Raw genomic sequence first — 16,742 nt, 5'->3', positions numbered from 1 at the left:
GACTCGATGGCACATAACAACAACAACAACAATGCAAAATATTTTAAGTCTATATTTCCCGCGGAAGGGTATGTTGGATACATGTGCCATCTGTTTATTCTTTCAAGTACATACTATCTTCGGTTCTCCTTTAGGCTTTAATCCAATTATTCGGTTCATTTTCACAAGAATACAAGGATTTCCTTTGGAATAGCCATAGTTAGGATCAATCAAGCCACTGCAGTCTTGAAGTAAATCCAGAGGAAACTGACATGCAGAATGAATAGGGCCCTTTTGTTCAAAAAGCATTCCTTTAGGACACACTGTGAGGTTCTTCTGTTCTTCTGGACTATATGACTTCAGAAAATGGTCAAGATCCTTAATGTATCCTTCATAGGAATGTGCGTCAGACACACTGGATGAATATACCAAGGCGCTCATTGGTTTTGGAAAAACCGTAAGCCCTGGATTGGGAATCTGGTAGCGGTATTTGGGAACTTCATCATTCAGTGTCTGGAGTATAACCCACGTTGTGAATGTGAAGAGAGCAGCCAAGAAACCATAGAAGACTAGGTAGAAGAGCAAGATCCAAACCCAACTCTTGGTCGTGCGCCCTAGGAACTGTCCAGTGTTGGCGTTATAGATGAAGAGCTTCCACTTGACCAGGCTCTGGTTGAAGGACTTGTCTTTCTTCGTCATGGTGTGTGTGCTGTGTCCCGGGAAGGTGCGTGGCTGCCGCGGGCGACGAGGGGGCGAGGAACGAGGAACGCAGAGCGGCGTCCCAGCTCAGGCGACGCGCAGCCTGGCAGCGGACAGCTGAACGGCCAGAGAAACCACCGAGCAGCGGGCGTACGCAACAGCCTGGGCCTGGGGAGGCTCTATTTTGTTATTTTTATGTAGCTGGGATGTGGGGGCAGCTGAATAAGTTGAGCCGTTAAATTTGGAAACACAAAGGAGAAAGAGTTCTAAGAAGAAATTAACAGTTGGTATGTGGAATATGAGAAGCATGAATGTAGAAAAACTAGACATTGTAAAAAAGGAAATAGAACACATAAATATTTACATAGGGTATTAGTGAAATGAGATGAATTGGCACAGGGCATTTTGAATCCCATGATCACGTGATCTATTATGCTGGAGATGATCTTGAAATACAATATTGTGAGTGACAGAATACTATCTATACACATACAAGGAAGACTTGTTAATGCCACTATCATTGAAATTTATGCACCTAAAACCAGAGCCAAAGAGGAGGAAATAGATGATTTCTATCAACTGTTGCAGTCAGAGATCAATCAGTTGTGTAACCAAGATGCTTTAATAATTATGGGTGACTGGAATACAAAAGTTGGGAATCAGGAAGAAGGATCAGTAGTCAGAAAATATGGACTTGGTGACAGAAATGAGGCTGGGGATAGAAGTATAGAATTCTGTGCAATCAATGATTTATTCATAGCAAATACCTTTTATGAGAAACATAAACGCAGGCTATACACATGGATTTCACCTGATGGGATACACAGGAATCAGATTGATTACATCTGTGAAAGGAACTGTTGGAGAAATTCAGTATCAGCACTGAAAACTAGGCCAGGTGCTGATTGTGGAACAGACCATCAACTGCTCATATGCAAGTTCAAATTAAAAGTAAAGAAGGTTAAATCATATCCACAGGAATCAAAATTTGAACTTGAGTCTATCTCCTATGAATTTGAAAGCCAACTTAGGAATAGGTTTGAGGCCTTGAACACTAATGAACGAAGACCAGATAAGCTGTGGGAAGATATCAAGCATATAGTTCATGAATGCAAAAAGTCATTACTAAGAAGGAAGAAGAAGAAAAAGACCAAAATGGACATCAGAAGAGACTCTGAATATTGCTGTAGAGTGCCGAGAAGCCAAAGGAAAGGGAAGAAATAAAGAGTTAAGGAGCTGAATAGAAGATTTCAAAGGCCTGCTCAGGAAGACAAGGCAAAATATAATGAAATGTGCAAGGAGCTGGAGTCAGAAAATCAAAAGTGCTGAACTCATTCAGCATATCTTAAGCTGAAAGAACTGAAGAATAAATTCAAGCCATGAGTTAAATGCTTAAGGATGCTATATAAGGCAGAATATTGAATGACTCAGGAAACATTAAAAGCAGATGGATGGAGTATATAGAGTCATTGTACCAAAAAGAATTGGCTGACACAGAAGAATTTCAAGAAACAATGTATGAGCAAGAGGCAATGGTGATGAAGGAGGAAGTGCAGGCTGCTCTGAAGGACTTGGCAAAAAAAAGCCCCAGGAATTGATGGAAGACCAGTTGACGTATTTCAGCAAATGGATGCTGCTCTGCATGTGCTCACCAAGTTGTTCCAAGAAATCTGGAGGACAGCTACTTGGCCAGCTGACTGGAAGAGATCCATATTTACAGAGTGTGGAAATTATCAAACATTATTACTAATATCACACACTAGCAAAACACTTCTGAGATTATCCAGAAAATACTTGAATAGTACATTGACAGAGAACTGCCAGAAATACAGTCCAGGTTTAGAAGACGTTGTGAGGGAGCTCTGGTGGCCTAGTGGTGAGAAACTGCGCTGCAATCCCAGAGGAACACGGTTCGAATCCACCAGACGCTCTGCCGGAGAAGGAGGCACAATATCCTCCTGTACCAGTCAGATCTGATTTGACGGTGCACGCACACAAAATAATAAAAAAAAAAAAAGAAGACCTTGTGGCACTAGGGACATTATTGCCAATGTCAGATGGATCTTGGCAGAAAGCGTAGAGTACAGAAGAATGTCTATCTGTGTTTCATTGACTATGCAAAGGCATTTGACAGTGTGGATCACAATAAATTGTGGATAACCTTGAGGAAAATGGGAATCTCAGAACACTTGATCGTGCTTATATGAAACTTATACTTGGACCAAGAAGCGGTCCTCAGAATAGAGCAAGGAAGCACTGCATGGTTCAAAATCAGGAAAGGAGTGCATCCTGTCCCTATACCTTTTCAATCTGTATGCAGAACAGATCATTTGGGAAGCAGGGCTTTATGAGGAGGAGTGTGGCATCAGGATTGGAGGAAGACTCATTAACAACCTATGATATGCAGATGACACAACCTTGCTTGCTGAAATTGAAGAAGACCTGAAGCACTTGCTGCAAAAGGTCAAGGACTGTAGTCATCAATATGGATTGAAGTTCAACATCAAGACAAAGATTCTCACCATTGAGTCAATTGGCAGCACCATATTAGATGGAGAAATGATTGAGATTGTTAACAATTAGAGCTTCCTTGGATCCACAGTCAACACTCTCAATCAAAAGACGAATTGCATTGGGAAAGTCTGCTGTCATGGACCTTTCCAGAGTGCTGAAGAGCAGTGATGTGAGTATAGAAACAAAGGTGCACCTAATCTAGGCCATGGTTTTCTCAGTTACTTGTTATGTTTCAGAGAGTTAGACAATGATTAAGGATGACAGAAGAATAGATGCTTTCAAGTTGTGGTGCTGGAGAAGAGTCTTGAACATACCATGGACTGCCAAGAAAACAAGTTGTTCTATCTTGGAGAAGGTGACACAAAGTCTCTCCTAGAAGGCTAGGATTTTGAAGCTTCACCTCACTTACTTTGGGTACATGGCCAGGAGAGATTAGTCCCTGGAGAAGGGACATCATGCTCAGAAGAGTGTGAGAGGGAGCCTCTGGATGAGATGGATTGATACAATGACTGGGAAAATGGGGGTTGGTGTGTGGGAATTAGTAAGACTGGCTCAGGACAGGGAAGGGTTCAGAGCTACTGTACATAGGGTTGTGGTATACATCGCAGGCAACTCAAAGGCACATAATAGGAAGTTTGGAAGCAGGAATGGCATCTGCTTACTAAATAGCATGCCTCTGGAAACTGTGAACTTTGATAAATGTCAATAGTTGTAGAGGGGCTTGAGACCTTTTGTTCACAGGGTCTCTATGAGTCTTGCTTGACTCGAAGGTAATTAACAATAACAGTCAGGTCCATCCTAGCTGGGTAGTGGGAGGAGGGGTTGACTTAAGATACTTGTTGGATTAGAGTTGGACTCGAGTGCCTGCATGAATTTTAGGCTCTTTGGAGAGGGACTTGGAGATCTATGACCTGGGCCAAGTGGAGGAGATAGACTTCTGCTTGAGCAGAGCAGGATGGCCTGGGAACCGAACTGAGAGGCTGCAGTGGTCTTCAGGCTAGGTGTGAGGGGTTTCAAATGGAGCATTTGTTTCCTAATGGAAAGCAGGGAGCGGAGTGATTGTCATAGACACAGGATGTGGAAGGATAGGAGAGTAGATGGCAGTTAGTATGATTCAATCAATAAGGAGAAGAGTGCTCCTGTTCCCCTGAAGCTAAGAGGTCATGGTGATAGAAATCAAGCTACAAAATAAAAGAGCCCAACAGTTACCCGTCCCAGGCAGGCCTGACTGAGTGTGTGAGCCCTGTGAGTGAGAGGGCTTGGTCTGCCCAGAGAGCCAGAGACATGGCCATCATGCATATCTGTGGGGCTCCTCTGGACAGTAGCCCAGCGTCTTATCTCTTCTTCTAGGCAACGGTTACTGTGGTTACGGGAACAAGTTGTGCTAAAAATCCAGGAAGGGGATTAAGCCTGAATCCTACAGGATTAGGCTGGAGTCACTGGATGGTCAGTCAGTGGGGGCAGAGAGCTCTGGTTTCTAAGTCAGGCACATGTGTGTTATGATGCTGGTCTAACTGAAAGCTCTCAGGCAAGCTCCATGGCCCTTCAGAGACTGTGAAATGGATCTGAAATTTGTGCACTGCCATGTAATAATTCATCAACATTACATAATAACCAAATGAGGCAAGAGCCAGTATCAGTCCCATGAGGGAATGTAGGTATAAGCAGGATTAATAATTTGCTCCAGGTCTCAAAATTGAGAAGTGCAGAGCCACACTCAAAAGTAGAACTGATTGATCACTGACCCTCTAGTGGGTTTTTAGAGGCCGTGAAGCCTATTCTCTCCTGAGGAGCAGCTGATGGATTTGAACCACCAGCGAGGCACTGCCTTTGGACTCCCTATGGACTTTGTCACCAGAGCCCCCTCGCACAGCTGCAATTCAAAGCTGTATAGTCTCCTTGGAGCTTGTGTGCTTCGTCCTCAGTGCCAGATTCTTGGTGTGTCCATCCCCCCGCTCTCCTGACTCCTACAGAATCCTAGAATGCAGAATAGGAGTGGCTTGAGAAATACCTGCCTTAGTCTGCCATCTTATAGGTGAAGAGATGGAAGCTGAGGCTTAGAACATGATTGTTTCCCCACAATTAAGCTAAGCTTTAGAGATCAAATGGGAACCAGTCCCTTGATTCCGAGTCCAGGTTTCCCCCTGCTGCTCTGTTCCAGTCCTTGTCTGCTCTGTCAGGAGATTTCCAGGAAAGAAAGGGGCATGTGAGGCAGCAGAGCCAGGGAGAGAATGGCCAGCCTCTGACACAGACTTAGGGGGTGACACGTGTTCTGGGGTGGGGAGAGCAGAAGCAGTGCCAGGCCATCACAGGGCTGATTTCTTTTATGCCTCGCCCTATTGTTCCCAGGAGTATCTGAAGGGCCTGTGCAGCCCCGAGCTGTGGAAGGAGGTTCGCTACCCATCCATCCTGCACTGTGCCTTCCTTGGAGCCCAGGGCCTCTTCCTTGACTGCCTCTGCTGGAGCACCCTGGCCTACTTGGTGCCTGGTCCCCCGGGCTCCCTGATGGTGGGTGGGCTGACTGAGTCTTTCGTCATGATCCAGAATTGGCTGGAGGAGCTGGTGGGGCGACTGCGCTGTAGCCCTGCTCCTCTTCTGACCCCCCGGGGAGTCTGGGAGGCTGAGGTGACCCGGGCTTTTGGGGCCCTGGTTTGGATTCGTGGTGACCAGCATGCTGGGGACCTGCTCCAGCTGCCCCCTGCAGTCCAGGAGCTGCTGCTGAGCCTGGTACGGGATGCTGCAGGCAAGGAGGACATCATCGAGTGGCTGGGCCGCATCGGTATCTCAGACACCCTCCCTGACCCGGAGCTCCTGATATGCTCTCCCTATCAGTTAAAGGAAGGCCTGGCCATGGTGCCTGTTGGGGAGGGCTCTGGGCCCTTGCTGGAGGTGGGGACCCTCCAGAATGGGGCCCCAGAGGACCTGAAGAAGATAACCAACCTTGGAGCCACTGAGTCCCAGGTCTCAGGCATCCTTGGCCCTCAGGATATCCCAGCCCAGCCCAAACAGCAAGAGACAGCAGACCAGCTAGTGCGGTAAGTTCTAGAGAATGACTCCAGCTTTTCTAAACCCACATCTGCTTCCCACCCCTAAAAAAGTATTAATAGCTATCTTTGTACCTTTCCAACAAGTCTGGGTTTCCTCTAGGGTTGGTTCCAGTAACCCAGGTAACACGGACGACATATCTGAGGAGGAGTCTGTACAAGCCACCAACAAACAGGACTCTGCAAGTCACACACAAGCCTTGTCACCACAAAAGCGAGTCCAGAGGGTGGAAGAGAAACTCTCCTTCTCACCTTCGATGTCAGCTCTGGGTGTGTGCCCATCCTGGAAGGCCTGGAGCCCAGGACCAACCTTTGGGCCCTTGTGGCCAGGAGCTGTCGCGGCAGCCTTTTGGAAGATCAATGAACTGCATTCTCTCCACTTGACCTGGCTCCTGTCTCAGGCCTGCTTCAATTTCCCCTTCTGGCAGAGGCCTCTAGGCCCCATTCAGTTGAAGCTTCCAGGGCAGAACCCCTTGCCTTTAAACTTGGAGTGGAAGCCAAAGCAGCTGTCCTTACCCAGTGTAGAGAGCCCAGCCTGCCGAACTGATGGGAGCCTGGGTGGAAGAGTGGCCCTAAGGAATTGCCCAAGACCAGAGACTCCCAAAAAAGTTGTGAGTTTGTTGGTTGTTCCTGGGGGCTCAGGAGTAAAGGACAAAGTTAGCCCAAGACTGGCACAGATAGGGCTCCCATCTACCTCTACACCTCAGCTACAGGCTGTAGGTGAGCTGAGGAGTCAAGGACATACGCAGTGGGTTTGTCAGGGGCTGAAAGTAGGGCCCCTGTCAGTGGGACCCAAAGGACAAAGAACACTCTCATCTCCAGAGAAACCCCTGGCCATGGTAGTCCAGTCAGTACCTGACGTTCAAACAGTGCCTGAAACTCTACAAGTGTCCATGGCTACGGTCTTGCCTCCAGCTCAGAAAACATGCAGAGTTCAAACGTTGCCCGTTGTGCCTCCCAGAGTGGCTCCAGCTCAGGTGGTGCTGGCTGTCCACACAGCCCCCGCAGCCCCCGAAGTGCCTTCAGATCTGACAAAGCCAGCAGCTCAGGTGGTTCTCACAGCTCAGAAAGCAGCTATGGGTCAACCAGCACCTGCGTCTCCTGTGGTGTGCACAGTCCCTCAAACTCCTTCTACTCAAAAGATGTCTGTAGGTCCCCAGATACCCAAAACTCAGACTGTACCTGCCGCTAAAACAGGGTCTGTACCTTCCAAAGAACTTCCACCTTCCAAAACCTCCAGAGCACCCCAAACGCCAGCAGCTCAGAAGGCACCCCCACATTCAGGGCTAACTTTGGACGTAGTCAAACTCCTGGCTGAGGTCCAGCCTTCCTCAAAATGCAATGCCAGCTCTCTAAAGGGCCAGGGGGAAACTAAAAGGCAGGGTCCCCAGGTCCAGAACACCCTGGCCTCCACCAATCAGCACCATCCTCAGATGGAGAGTCTCCTGGGAGCTTGGGAAGGGGCCCAGAAGCAACCTCTTCGCCACCCACAGGCGAATGGCACAGTGACCAGCTTCCAGAGGTACCACGAGGCCCTGAATACACCCTTTGAGCTGAGCCTTTCGGGGGAACCTGGGGACCAGGGCTTGCGACGAGTGGTCATTGATGGCAGCAGTGTGGCCATGGTGTGAGTAGTCAAGGATGGGCCTGGGATGGGCTGGGAATGCTGGGGAGCTGGGCGTGTAATGAGGGCTCCACATTGGGGAACAGCAGAGAGGAAGGGGGCACATATGGAATCATTACTGCCTGCCGAGTATGTGCATTGAATCCTCGCGGCAGCCCTGCAAAGCCAGCCTCGGTTCTCCCTCCCGATAGATGCAGCCATATGCTGAGTGAAGAATCTGTCCCAGTCCACTTGAGCCACTAAAAGGCCAGCTGGGCATTTGGGTTCAGGGCTGTCCAAAGCCAAGGCCCAGGCTCTTTCCAAGTCAATTTGCATAGGATGGCATCTGTCAGCCTCAGGCCAGCTTTTAAACTTCTAGGCTGAATTTCAAGACCCAGAGTAATTAACTCCACGAAGCATTTCCTGACTACACCAGTGTTAGAGATTGCCCTCCCCTCACAGCACTTAGTGGTCTTGCCACTCAGTAGTTGTGCTGAGCACACAGCTAGCACCCAGTAGGTGGTCACTGGGTGCTTGCTTTCAGCTTCTACAAAGAGCTCTTTGTGTGTCGAGGGTGCTCCCTTCTTCCTGTGCCCTCTCTGTCCCTACACACATATGCATACACTTGCCCACACACATACATACATATTCCATGCATGCAGGTGTGTGGCAGGGCCCTGTACCCAGTAGGTGCTTACAGAATGTTAGCTGATGGCGGGAGGAGGGCTGTGTTGATCTTGGTACTCTGCTGCCCTGAAGGGCTGACTCTGAGGACACGTGTGATGCAGGGCCATTCCTGGTGCCCTGGTGCAGATGTTTGCCCCCTCACTCTTGGCCACCCCACAGGCATGGCCTCCAGTACTTCTTCTCCTGCCGTGGCATTGCCATGGCAGTGCAGTACTTCTGGAACCGCGGACACAGAGAGATCACTGTGTTTGTGCCCACCTGGCAGCTGAAGAAAAACCGGAGAGTGAGAGGTGAGCTGTCCTCTTCCTGCCCCACCCTGCCCTGTCAGCACATCCCTTCTCTGCCTTTCTGCCCCGTCTGCCCACCTTTTCCATTCAGCCCTTCATCTGACCTTCTCTGTCTTCTGCCTTACACCTTCAGAGAGCCACTTTCTGACGAAGCTGCATTCCCTCAAGATGCTTTCAATCACCCCTTCCCAGCTTGAAAATGGCAAGAAGATCACCACCTACGATTACAGGTGTGTGGACTCCCCAAGCCTTCTCTCTGTGGGACACGAGGATTGGGCTGTGCTGTTGCTTTGGAGTCTTGCCTCATCTAAGGAAATGGGAGCAAACATCTCGAGAGAGGAAAGAGCAGAGCATGGGCTCTCTGTAGACAGAAGGAGAGACACAAGCGAGGAGAGGATAGCCCTGAGGTTGTCTAAGCCAAGGATCGTTCCTGACTTTGGGATGTTTGGTCAATAATAAGCTTCCCCATCAACCCATGACTGATGGAAAAAGCCCAAGCTCTTTTGAGCCAGGCTAGCCCAGGTGACTACTACTGCTTCAACTGAATGTCAGAGGCACCTCAGCCACCTGGCTTTGTATCAGGTTGAAGCAAATATCTCAATTTCCCCCCATCCATGTCTACATAGAACACTGTGACTGTAACAATGGATTCAAGTATGTCAGAGGTGCTGAAGGAGGGCTAGAATAGGGCAGATTTCAGATTCCTTACTTATAGGGCTGCTGTAAGTCTTAATCAATGCAGTAGCACACAACAACAACAACAACAAATCTAGGAGATTTGTATGACTGTGTGTGATGAAGGCTCCTGGTCTGGGCTCTGGAATTGTAGTTAGGCTGGTACAGTTGCCTAGCTGAGTCCTAAGTGTTTCGCTGCTATGGCTGCAGGACCAGTGTACTGAACCCATGCCCTTTTCTCAGGTTTTGGGGAGACTGTGGTCCTGATGTTGAGGTGAGGGGGGCTTGCCATAATCGCTAGTCCTAGTTCTGGGCTGGGGTCCATATTGGCAGCCAACTGAGGTCTTAGCTTTTGTTTAGATAGAATAGGGAAAGAGATGTCCCATTGTTTTCCAGTTCTTCCAAGACCCAGCCTGTGCTCTGCCTGGAGGGGCTGCCAAGGAAGCTTGGCACTCACCTTTGGAGAGCTGGCCCTCTCAGAATTCTAAGCTCAATGCTATGGAGTCAAATTTGAGTTGCAGCAACTCTGCAGGACAGAGTAGAAGCGCCCCAGAGTTTTCAAGACTGTGAGCCATGGGGGTGCAGTCCGCCACACCCGTGTGTCTGGAGGAGCTCATGAGTGTCAACTGCCACCCTGTCTGTTCGCAGCGGAACACTGAATCACTGTGTACCGTTAGGGCCTCTCTGAACTATAGATCTGAACCTTGCCCTATCGTCTGCTGTCCTTACCATCTCTGATATGCTCGAGACCATGTTACAATCACTGTGTCGTGTTGAGGATCTTCCTGTCTTTCTCTGACCCTGCTTTCCCCAGCAGGTTCTTTTTCCAAGGACTGGCCTGTCCTGAAAACTTGCCCAAAGAGTGTGAGATAGTGTTTCACCATCCTTGCCTCTAAGAATCACCCTGTACTTCCTCCAAGACAGAGTTGTTTGTTCTTTTGGCAGTGCGTGGGGTAGTCTGGACTGTTTGCCAACAAGTGCCTCTAAATGCCCGCGGAGGGGATTTGCCCTACTAGCTCAAAGCAGTGCCTCTCTGGTTAACAGGCTTTCTTCCAGTGACGCTGCGGAAGAAACACAGGTGATTTCCTCCTGTGTGATTTACAGCCAGTGGAAAGAGGGTCAGCTGTGAATCTTGGTCCCACTGGACAGAAGTAACGGAGTGAAATGTTGTTTTGAGGGAAGAGAGCTTCTCTGCAGCAGTCCCTCTGCTGGCCACTTGTGGAATAGTATCCTATGATAGAATGGAAATGAGGGGATGAGTATGAAGTCAGACTTGGCCTTCTTTCCTGGATACACGTTCAGTTCGAGGAGAGGCAGTCTTTGATTCAAGGCATGTGTTTGTATGTTGTTGCTAAGTGCTTTTGCGTCACGTCTCATAGTCACCTGTCTATAACAGAACAAAAGACTTCCTGGGCCTCAGCCATTGCAGTTATTGCTATGTTTGAGCCCATAGTTGCAGCCAGTCTAATCCATCTCATTGACAGTCTTCCTCTTTTTTGCTGACCCTCTGCTTTATCAATGTTTGTGCCTGTGTGTTATCATACATGTTGTACACTGGTGAGGAATAATAATGGAATACTTTGTGTATACTGTGAAACAGTTACGAAGATAGGAACTTAAAATGAATCTTACTCAATTCTTAAAACATACAAAGAAGATATTTTATCTCTAATTTACAGATGTGAAAACTGAAACAGTTGTTATGTGCCATTGAGTTGTACCTCATCGATGACCCTTAAGCAAGTTTTCAGAGGCAGTTAATTGTACGGGAGAAGATTGCCCATTTTTCTCCCTTAGAGAGACTGATGGATTTGAAATACATACCTTTGGGTTGGCAGTGCAACTCTTTATCCACGAGGCTACCAGAGCTCACTATTGAAAGAGTAGATGTGTGTATATGTGCAAATATTTACAAGTAAGTTGTTTTCCATGTATATGACTGTATATGTCATATATAAACAGGGCTGTGTCTTTGTATGTATAGTTGGGTGTATATGCATCGAAGTTCCTCATTCTAGGTGGTGATTAGGTGAAACAGATAAAAGGAAGTTCAGGAATCCTAGATGACTATGTAGGTGGGTGCCTGGAGCCCTGGGTTGCTGACTAGAAATGGTAATATTTGTGCTACTATAATGTGAGGCTGCACAGAAATTATTTTTTTTCCAGAGGAATGAGGGGCTAGTTACTGGATCATTTGTAACTCCCCTTTTCCCTGCAGGTTCATGGTAAAGTTGGCAGAGGAGACAGATGGCGTCATCGTCACCAATGAGCAGATCCACGTCCTGATGAATAATTCCAAGAAACTTATGGTTAAAGATCGGTAAGGTGGCTCTGTGGGGGCTATTTTGTTCTTTTCCTTGTCAGACGGCATCTGGACAAGGAGGCATGAGACTGAGAGAAGAGCTTACAGTGATGTTCTCCACTCTCCCTGGAGGAGACTCCCAGGAGGGACATTGGGGTGTGGGTAGGCCAAGGACCCCTGTGACAAAGCCTCCTCTCTGTACATATAGCCTGCTGCCTTTCACCTTTGCTGGGAATCTCTTCATGGTACCAGATGACCCCCTGGGCCGTGATGGCCCCACCTTGGAAGAGTTTCTGAGGAAGCCAAACAGGTAATGTATTGGACTTCTCATTCTTCTCAGGTCTCCTGGGACTGATAGAAACTTCCTCTTAATTCTAGTCAACCTTTGTCCTGTATTTAGTAATGAATAGATAGATTTTACTATCTTATGTCTATATATTTGTACCATGTATCTACCTATGTATCCCTACGTCACAGTTGGTTTAGAAACTTTAAAACTTTGCATATTACTTTAATACTTTGTGTATCTTCCTACAACTTGTACATATCCTCACTGTTTTTGTAGTTTTCATGATGTATGCCATTTTAAGTGTGTAACTCATTTTAATGATTGGGAGTCTCTTGCATGAATACCCAATGTGTCTATCTGTTCTTTTGTTGAGGGCTATTTTGACTGTTTCATTTTATCCTATTGGTACCGAGGTTGCAGTTAATGGTCTCCTTCTGGTTTCATTGTGTATATCCAAAAGACCTGTCACTAGAATAGATACTCCATTGAAATTTGTCCCCACATTCATCATTCCATTAGGGTATCACACATTCATTTAGATGTAAATGACCACTGTCCCCGTTTTACACCTGAGGAATCTGATACTCAAGTGACTTTCCGAAGGTCACTTTGCTGGTGTGCTAACAGAACTGGTTTGTAGTAACTAAAATCCTCTGATTTGTAGTAACTAAAATCCTCTGAACTTCACTCCTACCAACCCATCTTGCTGTTCCCTTTCAGGTTCCATGGGTTCAGCCGGGGACTGAGCCAGGACCTTCTGGTCAGAGCACTACTTCTGTGCCTGGTCCCCTATTTCCATTTATTTGATTTGGAAGAAATCAGGGTAGATGAGGTTTGCATGTGATGCCTGCTAAGCCCCATATCAAGCTCTCCTTACCTTTCTTGAATTGCTCGTTTTGTGATCAGTTTGGAAGCCACTGATCATCTACTACTTATCAAACCATTGGCTTAAAACCACCTTCAGTGTTAGCTGCCAGTGAGTTTTTGAGTTGACAGACCTTCAAAGCACAAATGAGTCTTGTTTGACTCTGGAGGAGTTGTTTGTGGTAGTCTCCCTTAGGCTAGATCATCTGGGACACTTGGAAATAAATGAGGCTCCATGGGGTTTGCATAGATGAAGTGTCCCCTTGAACAGCCTCCGGAGTAGGGTTCCCCTTCTCTGCCTTCCATTGGGACTCCTAGCCTCTCCTTTCTGCGCTTCTGTTGTAGGCTGGACACTGACATTGGCAACTTCCTGAAGGTGTGGAAGACTCTGCCTTCCAGCTCTACTTGTATCTCTGAACTGCATGGCGATGCTGACTCTGAGCCGCTGGAGAATTTGCAGCACGAGCAAGAAATCAAGGTGGAGAGAGAGAGGCAGGGCGAGGTGCACACAGAAGGTCAGGGGCCACAGAGGCCAGTCAAGGAAGATGACCTCGACTTTTCCCTGGCCTCAGTGTTTGGAGTTGAGTGTCCTTCTCTGTCAGAAGAAATCCTTTGTTGCCTCAGCCTCCACGACCCCCCTGATGGGGCCTTGGACATTGATCTCTTGCCTGGGGTGGCTTCTCCCTGCCTGGGCATCCCTTGGGATGGGAAGGCCCCCTGCCAGCAGGTTCTGGCCCAGCTGGCCCAGTTGACAGTGCCCAGAAACTTCACCGCACTCTCCTTCTTTGTGGGCTTCATGGACTCCCACCGGGATGCCATCCCTGACTATGAGGCCCTTGTGGGCCCCTTGCACAGCCTCCTCAAGCAGAAGCCGGACTGGCAGTGGGGCCAGGAGCACGAGAAGGCTTTCTTGGCCCTGAAGAGAGCCCTGGTGTCCACTCTGTGCCTCACAGCCCCCAACTCCCAACTGCCCTTCCGCCTAGAGGTGACGGTGAGCAAGGTGGCCCTGACAGCCATCCTCTACCAAGACCACTCAGGAAGGAAACACCCCATAGCCTATACTTCAAAACCCCTCCTTCCTGATGAGCACAGTGAGGGCCCCCAGTCCGGTGGAGACAGCCCCTACGCAGTGGCCTGGGCCCTCAAACATTTTTCTCGCTTCACTGGGGACCTCCCAGTGGTCTTGGACCTTTCCTATGCCTCCCGGACCACTGTGGGCTCCGAGGCTGGGCAACACTGCAGGGTTTCCAAAGCATGGCTGATCCGATGGTCCCTTTTGGTCCAGGACAAAGGGAAGAGGGCCCTGGAGTTGACCCTTCTCCAGGGCCTGCTGGGGGAGAACCGGCTGCTGACACCTGCGGCTTCCATGCCTCGTCTTTTCCAGGTCCTGCCTCCTTTCTCTGACTTGTCCACTTTTATCTGCATCCATATGTCAGGCTATTGTTTTTACCGAGAGGATGAGTGGTGTGCTGGCTTCGGTCTCTATATCTTGTCTCCCACCAGCCCCCCTGTCTCTCTCTCCTTCGCCTGCTCCCCTTACACACCAACCTTTACCCACCTGGCAGCTGTGGCCTGTGGGCTGGAGCGCTTTGCCCAGTCCGGCTTCCCCCTGGTTTTCCTCACTCACTGTAACTGGATCTTCAGCCTCCTCTGGGAGCTCCTGCCCCTCTGGAAGGCTCGGGGCTTCCTCTCCTCTGACGGCTCTCCACTACCTCACCCAGAGCTGCTCTCCTACATTATATCTCTCCTCTCTGGCCTCCCCTCCCTCCCCTTTATCTACAGAACTTCCTATCGGGGGTCTCTGTTTGCAGTGACAGTGGACAATTTGGCTAAGCAGGGTGCCCAGGGCTGTGGCCAGTGGTGGAATTTGCCAAAGGATGTGCCAGTCCCTGTGGTGTCTCCCCGTACGAGGGGCAAGAGGCTGGACCTGCTGGCATTGCAGCGAAGTGACAGCACGCTGGCAGATGCCATTGCCCATCTGCAGGCCGGGCAGAAACTGCCCAGCTCCTCACCCTTCACTTCTGTCTTTAACTCCCTCAGCCTAGATAAGGAGAGTGGCCTGCTGATGTTTAAGGGTGATAAAAGGCCCAAGGTGTGGGTCATCCCAAGGCAGCTCCGGAGGGATCTGATTTTCTTTGTGCATGACCTCCCTGTGGGGGCCCACCAGAGGCCAGAGGAGACCTTCAAGAAACTGCGGTTGCTTGGGTGGTGGCCTGGGATGCAGGAACACGTGAGAGAGTACTGCCGGAGCTGCTTGTTCTGTGTCTCCAGGAATCTCTCGGGCAGTGAGTTGAAGGTGGTTGAGTCTCTGTGGCCCATCAGGTCAACTGCCCCCTGGTCAAACCTGCAGATTGAGGTGGTAGGTCCTGTCACTATCAGCGAGGAGGGCCACAAGCATGTGCTCATTGTGGCTGACCCTTACACCAGGTGGGTGGAGGCATTCCCGCTGAAGCCCTACACACACACGGCTGTGGCTCAGGTGCTGCTGCAGCACGTGTTTGCCAGGTGGGGCATTCCTGTGAGGCTGGAGGCGGCCCAGGGTTCCCAGTTTGCCCGGCATGTCCTCGTGTGCTGTGGGCTGGTCCTCGGAGCTCACGTAGCCTCCCTGAGTCGGGACCTCCAGTTCCCCTGCCTGATGAGCTCAGGGGCCTACTGGGAATTCAAGAGGGCTCTCAAGGAGTTCATCTTCCTGCATGGGAGGAAGTGGGCGGCCTCCCTGCCCTTGTTGCACCTGGCCTTCAGAGCCTCCTCCATGGAGCCCACTCCTTTCCAGATCCTGACAGGGACTGAGGAGAAGGTGTCTGAGCCCCTCTGGTGGGAGTTGAGCAGTGCCAATATTGAAGGGCTCAAGATGGACACCCTCCTGATTCAGCTGATTGGGGAACTGCTGGAACTTCACTGGAGGGTGGCTGACAAGGCATCTGAGAAGGTAGAGAACAGGCGTTTGAAACGGGAGTTTCAGGAGGTAGGGTGGAATGTGGGCGACCAGGTCCTCTTACTGTCCCTCCCTAGGAATGGTAGCAGTGCCAAATGGGTGGGTCCCTTCTATATTGGGGACCGGCTAAGCTTCTCTCTGTACAGGGTCTGGGGCTTCCCGACCCCGGAGAAGCTGGGCTGCATCTATCCCAGCAGTCTGATGAAGACCTATGCCAAGTCTGGCACTACCCTGGCCTTCCAGGCCTTGGAGGAGTGAGATGGAGCATGCTGGAGCCTCTGCCCTGGGCTCCTGCGTGTCTGGTGCTAGACCTTCCCCATCCCCCAGCAATGCAATCACACATGGAGGTCTTCAGTTGTGCCTTTTGTAGAGAAGTTGCTTCAGAAGACTTTGTTGAATTGCTTTGAAATAGAGATCAGTGTCCCCACAGAAATATCCATTTTCAGAGGTATTCAGAGAATGTGCCAAAGGCTGTCAGACAGGGGCCTCTGACAGTTTTAACTTGGGGTGTAGAAGGTTCCCTCACCAAGCTATGCCAAATGCAGTCTCTTTTTCCCCACAAATTTCTTTTGCTCTATCACTTGCAGACGTGCTCATGTATAAACGCTCCCCTGCCCTGAATCTTCTGGTTCTCTTAACCGTGAAATGTGGCCCTCTTTAGTCCTTAGAAATGGACCTACTTTTTTGTCCTAAACAGAAACCTCAGATGTGGACTCCCCTCCATACTGTTCGTTAGGGACTCCATGCCCTTGATCAGTCACAACTGATGGATTGGGTTGACTTCGGGTTTCACAGGTGGCTTTCCCAAGCCAGGCCAGACCTACCCAGCTGTCGAGAAGGAGCAGCGGCTCTGGTCTCGGGGGG

The 16,742-nt window shown here is 49.4% G+C and overlaps 1 protein-coding gene and 1 pseudogene across 1 annotated transcript in view; one reads left to right on the top strand and one right to left on the bottom strand.

Annotated features, from left to right (window-relative positions):
* The window catches only part of LOC102864467, a 3,510-nt pseudogene extending 2,832 nt beyond the window's left edge, over window positions 1-678 (bottom strand).
* NYNRIN (NYN domain and retroviral integrase containing) overlaps window positions 1-16,136 on the top strand; it is a 35,168-nt gene extending 19,032 nt beyond the window's left edge. Inside the window, exons 2-8 of the mRNA XM_006903258.1 lie at window positions 5,542-6,227; window positions 6,340-7,863; window positions 8,686-8,816; window positions 8,947-9,043; window positions 11,707-11,808; window positions 11,999-12,100; window positions 13,289-16,136. Coding sequence (XP_006903320.1) covers window positions 5,542-6,227; window positions 6,340-7,863; window positions 8,686-8,816; window positions 8,947-9,043; window positions 11,707-11,808; window positions 11,999-12,100; window positions 13,289-16,136 — 5,490 coding nt within the window. The remainder of the gene's footprint in view (window positions 1-5,541; window positions 6,228-6,339; window positions 7,864-8,685; window positions 8,817-8,946; window positions 9,044-11,706; window positions 11,809-11,998; window positions 12,101-13,288) is intronic.
* Window positions 16,137-16,742: the final 606 nt, after the last annotated feature.

The sequence above is a fragment of the Elephantulus edwardii genome, unplaced genomic scaffold, assembly GCF_000299155.1.
Source record: "Elephantulus edwardii isolate Elephantulus edwardi_28Jun2011 unplaced genomic scaffold, EleEdw1.0 scaffold00550, whole genome shotgun sequence".
NCBI lineage: Eukaryota > Metazoa > Chordata > Mammalia > Macroscelidea > Macroscelididae > Elephantulus > Elephantulus edwardii.
The sequence above is the reverse complement of the archived record's forward strand: the minus strand, read 5'-3'. Positions and strand labels throughout refer to the sequence as shown.